Raw genomic sequence first — 15000 nt, forward strand, 5'->3', positions numbered from 1 at the left:
ATGTTATTCATTCAATGTTATTCATTCATTATTGGTCAATTATTCCGTGAATTGACGGTTGGAATTGTCGATTTAAATAATTGTTTTACACTTATCAAAAATGATTAATTTCATTGAAATAGAGTTAATGATTCCTCGATGTTTTTATTCACTGGTAAATATAAAAGCAGTTTTATTCATTTGTCTAGAAAACAGAAATGATTAGCTTGAGTTCCCTTTAAATGAATGAATTCATTATGTCGATGGCACATTTTGTCCTCCATTCTAAAGAGTTCTCGCAGAGCCCCGGAGGACGAGGGCCCCCCCCTGCCCCTGTGGGCGTGGAGGTGAAAATAAAAACTAAAATAAAACTGCAATAGTTCATTCTACATGTTCACAAACTCCTATCGGCGTTCTATGACAATATTGAAGTGAATATAGAAAAACCGCACTTGACGTTCAAGTTTAAGAGACTTCACCGCTGACGTGTTCGTTTTTAATTTGGTCCACTATAGGCTTCCATATACGAGGTCGCGTAAAGTCAAACGCGAAAAGGGGAAGAAAAAAAACTTGACCCCGACGTGATTTGAACACGCAACCTTCTGATCTGGAGTCAGACGCGCTACCGTTGCGCCACGAGGTCCGCACTTCATCGGACACCGCTTTAAAATAAGTAGTAACAGCCGTACGTCGGATGTGTCTGATCATTCCCGCTTATATTAGCCTTGTGGAACATGGCCGGTTAGCTCAGTTGGTTAGAGCGTGGTGCTAATAACGCCAAGGTCGCGGGTTCGATCCCCGTACTGGCCACGCTTTTCTTTTTTTTTTTTTTTTTTTTACACCTCTGCTGCAACCCTCCACGCACAAGATTCAAGATTCAAGATTTTTATTCGTCACATACATATACATACTTTCATACATATATGCAGTGAAATGTAATAACCACATACAGCCTTTCCTCCCCAACACCTTTTTTGTTTTCCCCCCCGCTCCCCCACAGCATTTTAAATGATTGCAGCTGGAAGGCTAGAAGATGCCAGAACGCCACAGCGGCGTGATGCGTTGTATAAGATGTCATGCGTGGTTAAGACAGAGCACATCACCCCACACAAAGTCAACATGCAGGAGCACGACGCCCCCCGGGAGTACGATTTGACGACAGCCATCATTTCCGAATGTTAGATTAGGGGTCTATCACGCACATGTGGCCCTGGCACATGTGCGTTGGTGGTATAGTGGTGAGCATAGCTGCCTTCCAAGCAGTTGACCCGGGTTCGATTCCCGGCCAACGCAACCCTGCTTTTTTTTTTTTCCACCCCCGTCCTCCAGAATCGCGCAACACATCAACTTCGCGAGACTTCCCGTAAACGACAAAAAAAACAAAACAAACCATGGCGCTGGTTCTGCGCTCGTTTTAACAATGTCTGCTCATTTTTTGTGAACTGAGGCGGCCATTGCTGTCGACGCAATCGCAAACTTTGTGAGCACCGCCAAGGGACCCCCTGAATTACATCATCTAACTCTGCCCCGTGCGAAAGCGACATATGTGTTGAACACGACAAAGGCACTTGAGCTATGTTGAAACAAAAAAACATCTCACCAAGCAAAGCACATATAGTCATTTAGCAGACGCTTTTATCCAAAGCGACTCACAAGGGAGAATAACATTCAAGCTACATTGCGACAGAGACATTAGTGTAACAATAAATAGTGCTAAGTAATTTTAAGTTAGGAGAGGAGGTACTCACTGAAGAGCTGGGTCTTCAAGTGCTTCTTAAAGACAGAGAGGGAGGTCCCTGCTCTGGTCATTTTTGGCAGCTCGTTCCACCAACGTGGAACTACAAATGAGAATAGCCTGGGTTGCCGTGGTTGTACGGCCAGCAGAGCCAGGCGACGCTCATTTGATGAGCGCAGCATCCGGGGGGGTAACATGTGCTTTTACAAGAGCCAAGGTTTGTACCAGCAGTTGAGTGGCATATTGGGTCAGGTACGGCCTGACTTTTCGGATGTTGAATCGTGCGAAGCGGCACGACCGGGAGACGGCGGCAACATGGTCCGAGAATGTCAGTTGGTCATCGATAATGACACCTAGATTCCTTGCAGCCTTGGTAGGAACAAGAGATAGAGAGTCAATTTTAATATCAATGTTGTGATAAATACCTTGTTTGGCCGGGAAGACCAGCAGTTCCGTTTTCGCCAGGTTTAGTTGAAGATGGTAATCCTTCATCCATGTGGATATGTCAGCGAGACAATCCGAGATCCGCGTCGAGACAGTGGGGTCGTCAGGCAGGAAGGACAGATAGAGTTGAGTATCATCCACATAGCAGTGATATGAAAAGCCATGCGAGCGGATGATCGGGCCCAGTGAGGTGGTGTATAGGGCAAAGACGAGAGGTCCCAGCACCGAGCCTTGGGGCACCCCTGTGGTGAGATTGTGAGGCACAGACAGCTGGCCTTGCCATGTCACACTGGACGAGCGCCCAGTAAGGTAAGATTCGAACCAGGAAAGTGCACTGCCAGAGATGCCCATACTTGAGAGTATAGACAGGTGAATGCTGTGATTGACAGTGTCAAAAGCAGCTGATAAGTCTAGCAGAATGAGAACCAAAGATTTGGCAGCAGCTCTAGCAGTTTTTAAGCCCTCCATCACAGACAACAGGGCTGTTTCGGTGGAGTGACCACTTTTGAAGCCAGATTGAAGTGTATCGAGAAGGTTGTTTCTTGACAGGTATTCTGTAACCTGTCTAGAGACCGCCCTCTCTATGGTTTTGGAAAGGAATGGGAGGAGTGAGACCGGCCGATAGTTTTCTGCTTGGGTGGGATCGAGTGAGGGTTTTTTGAGCAGTGGTGCGACCCTAGCCACTTTGAAAGCAGAGGGGAAAGTGCCGGAAGTTAGGGAAGAATTAATCATATGTGTGATTGCTGGGGTGACAGTCGGTGATATGGCTTGAAGGAGGTTAGATGGGATCGGATCTAGCGAACAGGTAGTAGGACGGCTACATGTTAGTAGTTTAGATACCTCACTCTCAGCGAGGGGGGTAAAACCAGGGAGCGATGAGCCTAGGGCTGGAGAAGACAGGTTGTGAGTTAGTTGTTTAGTGAATTGGCTGCTGATGGCTGCCACTTTGTTAGTAAAAAAGGAGGCAAGGCAGTCAGCAGTGAGGTTAGTAGCTGGGGGAGGTGGTGGAGGGTAAAGCAGAGACTTGAAGGTGGAGAATAACTTACGTGTGTCTGTGGCACCGTTGATCCTATCGTTGAAAAAGGCCTTCTTTGCAGTAGTGATGCTGGAAGAGAAGGAGGACAGCAGTGTCTGGTAGCTTGCAAAATTTTCAGTTGTTATGGATTTGTGCCATTTCCTCTCGGCTGCTCTGAGGTCAGTGTGCGTTGTCCGGAGGGTGTCTGGTCAGTCAGCCAAGGGTGCGACTGGGTTGATCGAGCAGGTCTGGTGGATAGTGGACACAGGCTATCCAGACATGAGCTCAAGGTGGAGCAGAGAGAATCAGTGGCATCATTAACCTGCAGGGAGGAGAAAGTGCCGTGAGGCGGAAAAGAAGAGGAGAGCACAGAAGAGAAGTGGGTGGGAGACAGGTTGCAGAGATTGCGGCGGATAGTAACCATGGGTGGGGAGGTAGGGGGTTGTTTTGGTAGCTGGACATTGAAGTGGATGAAGAAGTGTCTGAGAGATGAAGAGGGGTGACCCTTAGGTTGTCCGTGGTGCAGCCTCGAGCAAGAATGAGATCGAGCTTTTTGCCAGCCTTGTGAGTCGGTGGAGTCGGGACCTGTCTTAGGTCGAATGAGCGAACCAAAGACAGGAAGTCAGCCGAGCTCGCACTGTCCAAGTGGATGTTCATGTCTCCGAGGACGAACGTGGGACACTCATGCTCAGGAATTGATGACAGCAGGGTGCCAAGCTCATGTAGGAAGTCACCTAGTCGTCCTGGTGGACGGTAGATGACGACCACATAGGCTTTTACCGGAGCAGTCACCAAGATGGCATGATATTCAAAGGAGACAAAGTTGTTTAAAGGCAGCAGCGGATCAAATTTCCAAGTGTTGGAAATTAGCAGGCCAGTCCACCACCACGGCCAGATGGTCTGGATGTGTGGGAGAATGTGTAGTTTGTGGAGAGTGCAGCCGGGGTTGCGCTATCTTCCGGCTTAATCCACGTCTCAGTGAGAGCAAGGAGCTCCAAGGAGAGGTGGTTGGCATAACCAGAAATAAAGTCTGCCTTGTTAACTGCAGATCGACTATTCCACAAGCCAACAGAGAAGGAGGTCTTTGCAGTAAATGTTTGCTGCAGAGACCTGAGGTTACCCAGATTGCATCGGCGTATGGTATAACGAGACTTTCTGGGTGACCTTGAAGTTGTAGAGATGTGGTAGTAGCACATTTTGTATGGAGTGAGAAAAAGAAGGCAGGTTTGCCTTGTTCGGTGTACGTGCAGAGGTCGACGTGCGTCTTTACACGAGAGCGACTACAAATGGGCCAACGCTTGAAGCTAGCGCTTCAAGGGCAGGACCATAAATAGGTGATAGAATACAGCTGCTCACGTGATTCGGACTTGCACCTGGCTAAAAGCACGCCCACATAAGAGAGGACTTACCTGAATAGGGGGTGTGTCTGGAAACACAACCTTGTTGGCAGATCAGTAAATAGCAGTGAAATGTGCAGAGTCAAACCAGTAGTCCTAAGTTGCAATACTACAATACTAGATAACATAAACAGAGCAGTAATACACTACACAGCAACCTCAGCACTCTAGCTGTCTCAAAGTTCAGTTTGCAGTGAAGGGCATTTATCCCTGTTCAGTGAAAGAAAGACACGCCCAGAAAATTTTACAAAGGGTTTACTGATTAGAGGGAGTGGCTTTACTCACACCCATGCAGTGGACGAGTGCACGCACCTCCTGAGTTTAAAGAGACATTCACGATTAAAGATCTTTATTCGTCACTTTGTCGCGCACACGCAGGCCGGCGAATACGGCGCGATGATGTCACAGGGCAAACTCCGAAGACTGCGACAAAAAAATAAAATAAAAAAATCGAAAACACAAAACAATATATGAACAAGAAAAAAATATATATAGAGAATATACATATCTATCTATCTATCCATCCATCCATCCATCTATCTTTATATATATATATATATATATATATATATATATATATACACAGAGCTATATCTATATAAATATATCAAAATAAATAAAATCAACACAACGCTAGTGATCTAAAAGAAAAAGGGAAAAATAAGTTAATTTCCAGCCAGATCATTAAAAACGCTCGTTCATTAAACGACGACAAACAAAGCTATTAAGGCGCCCGGACCCTTCCCACATCGAAGGCCTCTTTTATATCCATCATTACTGGCATATGATAGCAGGTTGAGCGGGTGATCACGGTGTTTCTCATCACGTTAACTCAATTTCCCTCCTGCCAAGAAGGGCCACGTGGGCCCCTTTTGGCCGCCCCCCTTCATTTAGCTGTCATTACATTTACAAACGGGCCCCGACACCCCACTGCACTTTAATGTGCCTCCATCTTAACCCTCTTTATTTCCTCCCTACAAAGCATATGGAGAATCTTGATTTCGGGTGTGAAAGGCGTTTAACCCGTAAAGCCTTTGAGTTGGATAAACTTGAAGGGATTGTCTCTGCTGCCCGACTCCGCGTCAGGTGGTGTCCATCTCCGATCTGTAACACCTGCCGCGCGCGCACGCGCACACACACACACACACACACACGCGCAGGCACACACACACACACACACACACACACACACACACACTAATGCCTTTTTCGGGTTATTACGAGGGGCTGTTAACATTCAAAGTTTACGACCTAAATGGAAAGTGTTTCTCCCCGACCCACTAACTTCATTTGCTACTCTGTTCATCGGTGTTAATCCTTCTTACCCTCTTTCTCCCTCCTCTGTTGCCATGGATATGCTATTCCTATGGCAACTGCAAGGCCTCTGTCGATGGCCTCGAGCCCCCACCGCAGAGAGCTCTGTGAACCTTTCATTACACATTCCCTTCACACAGACAAATGACACAAGTAGTGCGTACATACTTTCCGGCGCCCCCCTCACACAGACTCTCTCTCTCTCTGTCTCTCTCTCTCTCTCTCTCTCTCTCTCTCTCTCTCTCTCTCTCTCTCTCTCTCTCTCAGAAGAGAAACGTCTATACTCTGTACTGACCAGTGTCTTCCTGTGATTTGTCTCTAATTTTGTTGTATTTTGGTTCCCTCGTAATCAGGGTTCTGTGACATGACTTACTGTAAAATAAAGGAACCTTAAAAGTCAAAAAGTCTCTCTCTAGGGAGCAGTCCTTATAGTGAACAGCTGTCTCAAACCTGGTGAAGACATCAACACATCCCTGCGTACCTAGTTGTCTCTGAAGAGAAACGTCTGTACTCTGTACTGACCTGTGTCTTTCTGTGATTTGTCTCTAATTTTGTTGTATTTTGGTTCCCTCGTAATCAGGGTTCTGTGACATGACTAATAATTACAAAAGAAAGATACGGGGATATTGGAAGTTCCCTTAACAACATCCAGATCTGTCCAGACACCGAGAGACGCCTCATAACAACAAGGTAAGCACAAACCTTTTTAACAGAACTGTGCATATTGACTATCAAATTACTGTCATAGGTAAATGTTTTGGTAAAACATTTAGGGTACAAGAATACAAAATTTTAGGTGTTCAATAGGCCAGGTTGTCATCGTTGGGTAAATGAGACAGGTATAAATTTTAGGTAAAAAAGTATTAGACAGTCTGTACAGGACTGTCATCAAATTATCGATGTCTGGATAAGGAACAGATGTTTTTAAATAAAAGCAGAATCAAAAACGGCATAAATCTCTCTCTCTCTCTCTCTCTCTCTCTCTCTCTCTCTCTCTCTCTCTCTCTCTCTCTCTCTCTCTCTCTCTCTCTCTCTCTCTCTCTCTCTCTCTCTCTTGCTCGCCTCCCCCTGTGCTCCCGCCACCGGTCCGCACCGCCTCAGTGAGATCATTAAGGCATTCCATAGGAGGGCCAGTGATGGACAATTGCCGCGATCTTTCCGCTCGATAGCGTACGGCGGCCGTGTGGGGTTTTTCCTTAACGCTCGCGGGCCCACGCGGCAACGAGAGAGCGGGTCCTCACGCCAATCAGATTTGTATCGCACGTGTCGCTGTCACGAGGCGGAGAGAGGCCGCACCGCCAGCTCTTTAATCTTCTGCGGCAAACGGAAACCGGAGCGGCGTCTTTAAAGATGCATGAGAAGTGTCGAGCGGCAGAGAGCGGAGAATGGCGGAGAAAGCGTTCGTGTCAGTGAGAGTGGCAGAAGAGAGGGGCCAAGGAGTGTCACTCACACCCACAGCGACAGAGGGCCCCCTTAAAAAAAAAGTGGAAGTAGCGTGCCCGTCTGTCATTGCCCGGGGGGCGGGGTTGGGGTGGGGGTGGCGTCTGTGGGCGTGGGAGCGCGAGTGTGAGTGCACCTGGGACGCGAGCGCTGCAGGTGGAGGAGCCTCCGCCCGACTCGAATGAATCCGGTCAGCGTCGGGGAGTACCACGGCCTGCGGGTGGGCTCGGCCCTGCTCAGCATCGTGGCGGGCTGCGTCCTCATCGGGGTGTCCAGGGAGTGTGACGCCGACGCGGTGGGGGGGATCTTCCTGGGAGCGGGGGGCCTCGGTGAGTGACCGGTGTGGCCCAGTTTGCGGGAGCGACTCAACCCGTCTTGACCGGTTGACATAAAGCGTAGAGGTGTTTTAGTTCAGGGTGTGCGGATGATGTTCTTTGACCTCGCTCCTTGCGTGACTTCTCTCAACAGAATGTGTTCTCCCATTTGTTCCACCCCATGTGACCCCCTGACTGATTCTCTCGCGTACTAATCTATATAACGCAGACCGGTGCACTGTACGTTCTGGCCTTGAACGAGTTGCCCAATTCAGCTCAGCGGATCCATGTTTAAGAGGCCGACAAGCAAAGACTTGGTGAAAGCAAAAGGGACAGGCCCGATCAGATCACAAGCCGTGATCATTTGATCCGGCTCTGTAACTGAAGCCGGCCGACAGCCTGCAGAGCGAAGCGTTGCAAAAGGGGAACAATCGTCAGAAGTCCTTGAAGTGAATTATTTGAGTGTAAGTGTTTTATTTGATTTGCAAATAAAGAAACCCCATGAATGTGTTGTACCGTACACTCTCCACTGTTTGACTGCCTCTTTAAGGTTCAACGTTGGCGGTTCTGATCGCACCGTGTGCGCGCCGGTGGACACCGCGTCTTTCCGTTCAGCGAGGCAGCATCTGGTCGTGTGTTCCGCGGGGTGCTTCGGCACGAAATCTGACTAATGGCTACGTGAACAGCGTGTTCTCGACAAGATCATTTCCACTCCGTCTGTAGTTTAGCGACATTTTAAGGCACGGACATGCGTCACAGCCGCCCTCGGGACCCGAGAGTGTTTAATGCCGGCTCTTTTGGCTCTGAGTGGGAATCAATAACTGTGCCGAATTGGAGGGGAAATCCACACTCAGACCCCTCAGCACGGATCGTGGCGCATAGCTCCGTCCAATGAATGAAAACAATGCAAATGCAATTTCCTCTGTCTAAATGTCAGGACTTTCAACAGCTAAAGTGGATGGAATACACTTGTTTGCAGTGTCTGTCCGTGAATCAACTTGTGTCTGGATTTTTCGACTTGCCATTTTGGGGACTGGGGGGGGCGCAAAAAAAAAAAAAAAAAAAAAAAAAAAAAAGCCTGAATTACACAAAGGAAAAATCTGTCGTGGGTGTTAGTGGGTCATAAGAATCAGTGGCCGGTCCAAAAAGAATATTAAAAACACTAAATACTCATTAACCAGGTTAGGCTATAAGGTAGAATGCGCACGAGTAGAGAGATGAACGTTGTATCTGTTTTGAAAGGCACCCCGGGGAAATTTAGCATCGGTTTATTAAAATGTGTTGTGCATTGTCATTGCGCACAGCTGCTTCCTCCACCTATACAAAGGGGACGGTAGAGCTGTTCATCGTGCTCTCCAGAGTCTATTATGGGTCATATCTGGGACAAACTATAAATGTGGTTGATTATCTATCCTTTGTACTTGAAAGATGGGGACAGCGGCTACTCAGACTGCCCCAATATTACTGGATGTGAGTTTGGTTGACGAAAAGGGGACGAGAAGCCTTTACGCCCAGGCCTCTTAAAGCAGAAAACTAACCCCTCTTTGTGCTTCCCAGGTCTGCTCATATCCATCTACCCCTTCATAAAAGCCTGGCTCAACATAAATCACGTTCTGCCGACCCTGGGTAAATCACTTTGACCTCCCATTGATTAAGAGTTTTGGTTTTTTTTTCAACTTGTAACCTACTTCTTGGAGGCTGATTTTGAAGTATTGCAAAAAAAATAAATAAAAGTTACAGTGTGTATCACATTCATGTCGACGCGGTGTCTTTGAGAGCCGGTTTTCTGTCTTTGCTTCCACTCTATACCCAGGAAACTTTAGGGTTCACCCGATGCCCGCCAATCCTACCCCCGAACAACAGGCGGAGGTGCTCAAACGAGAAGGTGAGTATCACATAACGCGGTAGATACACAAACTAAAAGAAAGACTGCGCTTGGGGGGGCGGGGGGAGTCAGGATGGCCGAACCCGCCATCCATTTGAGACCCACCTCGAGGTTAACACCTTGACCCTACAGTGCACTGACCTCTTCACCTGGTGAGGAGCCTAACCTCCATAGCCTTAATATCACCCTAACCCTTAAAAAATATATATATTAAAAAAAACACAAAAATTATAATTTCACTGATGTTACTGGTTCTTATTGGAGACTTTGCTGAGGAAAGCTGTGACGCTCAGTTGGTACAACTAATGACAAGTCTCCTTGGACAAAAGCATCTGCGAAAGGAAGTCATGCAGTGTGCTGTTAAGAGAAAAAAAAAATTTCTCAACTGATTTTTGATGCATACTTAACTTCTTAGCATTTAACAGACTACAGCCAACACAGAACAGACAGCTGATTAGAACGCCTTTAATGGTGGATGAGATGACACAAATTCAGCCGGATTTCCCCCGTTGCAGACAAATTTCCTTTATTAAAAGTCTAGGGGAACACAGGGAGTGACTTCACAAGTTCACCCAAAACGGCAAGAAAAGGCTCCTGAAACACTAAGAGTGTAACAATGCATAACATTAACAGGAAATTAAACAACTAAAATTGCAGAAATGGAGGGAAGTAAGGCATCAGGGTAAACGATGATTGACCGGGGTCATACTTGTCGTGTACGAGATACGGCAAAAGAAATTGTGGCGTAATCTGACAGGGTGACGATCGTGAAAGGCAAGAATATTGTGTAGTCGATTCCTGGCATGAGAACCAAGATTCCGTAGAATCTTAAAACCGTGGATCGATCTATGTTAAGGCCACAGAACAGCTTTCTAGTCTGTTTACGAAGCATACTTCGTACTTCATAGCACTGTCAACGCTGGTGGAGCACGTTGTCCTCTGCTAACTTCCCTGACTTCAAGGTTCAAGGATTCTTGACCTTCTTCTAACCTCCCCCAACAACAACAGGGACCCAGAGCCAGCTGAACCCGGAACGTTCCAAAAGCCGAATGGGAACCTTTGTAGAGGGTGGTCCAGCCAGCGAGGGAAACCCAGAAGAAGGGTATGTGGCTCAACGTGGGCACGCACACACACACATACACACACATACACACGCACGCACGCACATGCACACACGCACGCACGCACGCACACACACACACACACATGCAAGCAAGGTTGATAGTGAGGAGAGATACAAGTTCTTTAGCCTTTTTGTTCCCCTCACTATGGCAACGGTTGTTGATGGCCCTAATTTTAAGACGAGGAGCGTCAAGCTGTTTTTATTTGTGATACTCATGAGGGTGTAGTGCCCTGGATACAAAGCACTGGAATTAATTTAACCGCCTCCTGTTTGGGTATGTGGGCTCTCTTAGCTTCTACAGACTTACCGTTTATGAGTCATTACCGTGATTCATTAGCCTGGCATCGCCAGACCAATACACAAATGCGTATTAGTCTGGAATCTCTCAGTTCATTTTCAATTTCCAAGGAGCGTTATCAACGAGCGCAGACCAAAACCTCTCTCTGAACAGCTGGGTCTTCAAGTGCTTCTTAAAGACAGAGAGGGAGGCCCCTGCTCTGATGGTTTTTGGCAGCTCGTTTCACCAACGTGGAACTACAAATGAGAATAGCCTGGATTGCCATGGTTGTGCAGGCGACGCTCATTTGACGAACGCAGCATGTACGAACGCAGGTAACATGCTCTTACAAGAGCATTTAAGTAAGTGGGAGCATTCCCAGCAATCACTCTGTAGGCAAGCATCAGAGACTTGAACTTGATGCGAGCAGCTACAGGTAACCAGTGGAGCTCGGTAAGCAGCGGGGTGTGTGCCCTATATATAACGTGTGCCCTCTTTGGCTGGTTGAGCACCAGTCGCACCGCCGCATTCTGTATCATCTGCAGTGGCTTCACCGCACAAGCGGGCAAGCCTGTTAAGAGAGTGTTGCAGTAGTTGAGGCGAGAAATCACCAAGGTTTGTACCAGCAGTTGAGTGGCATATTGGGTCAGGTACGGCCTGACTTTTCGGATGTTGAATAGTGCGAAGCGGCACGACCGAGAGGCGGCGGAAACAGGGTCTGAGAATGTCAATTGGTCATCGATAATGACACTTAGATTCCTTGCAGCCTTGGTAGGAGCAAGAGATACAGAGTCAAATTTGATATTAATGTTGTGATAAATACCTTGTTTGGCCCGGAAGACCAACAGTTCCGTTTTCACCAGGTTTAGTTGAAGATGGTAATCCTTCAACCACGTGGATATGTCAGCGAGGCAATCCGAGATCAGCGTCGAGACAGTGGGGTCATCAGGCAGGAAAGATAGATAGAGTTGAGTATCATCCACATAGCAGTGATGTGAAAAACCATGCGAGCGGATGATCGGGCTCAGTGAGGTGGTGTATATGGCAAAGAGGAGAGGTCCCAGCACAGAGCCTTGGGGCACCCCTGTGGTGAGGTGGTGAGGCACAGACAACTTGCCTTGCCATGTCACACTGAACGAACGCCCAGTGAGGTAAGATTCAAACCAGGAAAGTGCACTGCCAGAGATGCCCATACTTGAGAGTATGGACAGGAGTATGCTGCGATTGACAGTGTCAAAAGCAGCTGATAAGTCTGGCAGAATGAGAACCGAAGATTGGGCAGCAGCTCTAGCAGTTTTTAAGGCCTCCATCTCAGACAACAGGTCTGTTTCAGTGGAGTGTCCGCTTTCGAAGCCAGATTGAAGTGGATCAAGAAGGTTGTTTCTTGACAGGAATTCTGTAACTTGTCTAGAGACCGCCCTCTCAATGGTTTTGGAAAGAAATGGGAGGAGTGAGACCGGCCAATAGTTTTCCACTCGATTGGGATCGAGTGAAGGTTGTTTGAGCAGTGGTGCTACCCTAGCCACTTTGAAAGCAGAGGGGAATGTGCCAGAAGTGAGGGAAGAATTAATCAAATGTGTGATTGCCGGGGTGACAGTCGGTGATATGGCTTGAAGGATGTTAGATGGGATCGGATCTAGCGGACAGGTAGTAGGACGGCTACATGTTAGTAGTTTAGATACCTCACTCTCAGCGAGAGGGGAAAAACCAGGGAACAATGAGCCTTGAGCCGGAGTAGACAGGTTGTGAGTTAGTTGTTTGGAGAATTGGCTGCTGATAGCTGCCACTTTGTCAGTAAAAAAGGAGGCAAAGCTATCAGCAGTGAGGTTGGTAGCTGGAGGAGGTGGTGGAGGGTAGAGCAGAGACTTAAAGGTGGAGAATAAGTTATGTGTGTCCGTGGCACCGTTGATCCTGTCGTTGAAGAAAGCCTTCTTAGCAGCAGTGATGCTGGAAGAGAAGGAGGACAGCAGTGTCTGGTAGCTTGCAAGATCTTCGGTCGCTTCGGATTTGTGCCATTCCCTGCTGCTCTGAGGTCAGTGTGCAATGTCCGGAGGGTGTCACTCAGCCACGGGTGCGACTAAAGAAGAAGAAGGAGAAGAATCTTTAATTATCACGCAACACACCACACTACAACACATGCACACACACACACATGCACATGCTTTGGATGGTGGCCGGTGAAATGAGGCCTCTGCATTTAACCCATCCTGGCTTGTCCTTCCTCCGGGGGCGCAGTCAGGAGCAGTGGGCAGCATTCGTCGATGCGCCCGGGACCTGGTGACGAGTGTCCATCCCTGGTCAAACGATGATGTGTGCATGTTTTTGGTGGGGGTCCTTACTGACGTTAGGTGGAGGAAACCCCATATGTGCACGGGAGAACATGCAAACGCCACACAGAAAGGCTCCTATTTGGGACACAACCCGCCCGGAGCACGGTGCCAAAAGCACCCCAGGCGGGAATCGAATCCAGGACCTTCTTGCTTTGAGGCAGCAGTGCAATTCACTGCGCCACTGTGCCATGACTGGGTTGATCGAGCAGGTCTGGTGGATAATGGACACAGGCTCTCGAGACATGAGCTCAAGATAGAGCAGAGAGAATCTGTGGCATCATTAACCTGTAGAGAGTAGAAAGTGCCGTGAGGCGGAAGAGAGGAGGAGAGCACAGAGGAGAAGTGGGTGGGAGACAGGTTGGGGAGATTGCAGCGAATGGAAACCATGGGTGGGGAGGTAGGGGGTTGTTCTGGAAGCTGAACATTGAAGCGGATGAATAAGTGGTCTGAGAGATGGAGGGGGGTGACCCTTAGGTTGTCTGTGGTGCAGCTCCGAGCAAGAATGAGATCAAGCTCTTTGCCAGCCTCGTGAGTCGGTGGAGTCGCGACCTGTCTTAGGTCGAATGAGCCAACCAAAGACAGGAAGTCAACCGAGCATGCACTGTCCAAGTGGATGTTCATGTCACCGAGGACGAGCATGGGACACTCATGCTCAGGAATTGATGACAGCAGGGTGTCAAGCTCATGTAGGAAGTCACCTAGTTGTCCTGGTGGACGGTAGATGACGACCACATAAGCTTTTACCGGAGCAGTCACCAAGATGGCATGATATTCAAAGGAGACAAAGTTGTTTAAAGGCAGCAGCGGATTAAATTTCCAAGTGTTGGAGATTAGCAGGCCAGTCCACCACCACGGCCAGATGGTCGGGAGGTGTGGGAGAATGAGTAGCTTGTGGAAAGCACAGCCGGGGTTGCACTATTTTCAGGTTTAATCCACGTCTCAGTGAGAGCAAGGATCTCCAAGGAGAGGTGGTTGGCATAACCAGAAATAAAGTCGGCCTTGTTAACTGCAGATCGACAGTTCCACAAGCCAACAGAGAAGGAGGTCTTTGCAGATGTTTGCTGCAGAGACCTGAGGTTACCCAGATTGCATCGGCGTTTGTTATAACGAGGCTTTCTGTGTGACCTTGAAATTACAGAAATGTGGTAGTTGCACATTGTGTATGAGGTGACAAACACAAGACAGGTTTGCCTTGATCGGTGCCCTCACTTCGGTGCACTTGCACAGGTAGACTTCAAGTCTTTACACAATAACGTCTTCACACGAGAACGGCCGCACGCGGGGCTGACGCTTTAGTAACAGCCCCTTGAATGTAGCATGGCCGCAGATTGAAGACGGCTGTTCTCGTGCTCGGACTGATTGTAGCCGGCCGGACGCACGTCCACACAAAGACAAGGACGTACCGATTTTGGGGAGTGTCTAGAAGTCACACCCTCTGTTGATGGCTAAGCAATTAACAGTGATGGGTTCAGAGTGAAACCAGCAGTCCTAAGTTGCAACAGTACAATACTAGATAATAGATACAAAGCAGTAAATACACTTACACAACAGTCTTGGCACTGTAGCTTGTCTTGCACAGGTAGACTTGCAAGTCTTCACACAATACCGTCTTCACAGGTTTTTTGCATGAGTTCTCAAGGTTTTATAATTAGCTGTTGTCACAATATAAAATAATATGGTAAAACAAAAACAAAGCTTTAATCAGTGACAAGAAAACAGAATAATCTTCATTTTGATGGATGTATAC

At 47.9% G+C, this 15000-nt stretch overlaps 1 protein-coding gene across 1 annotated transcript in view; it reads left to right on the forward strand.

Annotated features, from left to right (window-relative positions):
- Positions 1-7505: 7505 nt before the first annotated feature.
- kncn (kinocilin) overlaps positions 7506-15000 on the forward strand; it is a gene marked incomplete at both ends in the record, with an annotated part of 8643 nt that continues 1148 nt past the window's right edge. The window contains 4 exons of the mRNA XM_080010611.1: positions 7506-7653; positions 9196-9264; positions 9452-9523; positions 10532-10625. Of these exons, the coding sequence (XP_079866737.1) occupies positions 7506-7653; positions 9196-9264; positions 9452-9523; positions 10532-10625 (383 nt within the window). The remainder of the gene's footprint in view (positions 7654-9195; positions 9265-9451; positions 9524-10531; positions 10626-15000) is intronic.

The sequence above is a fragment of the Zeus faber genome (genome assembly GCF_960531495.2).
Source record: "Zeus faber genome assembly, chromosome: 12".
NCBI lineage: Eukaryota > Metazoa > Chordata > Actinopteri > Zeiformes > Zeidae > Zeus > Zeus faber.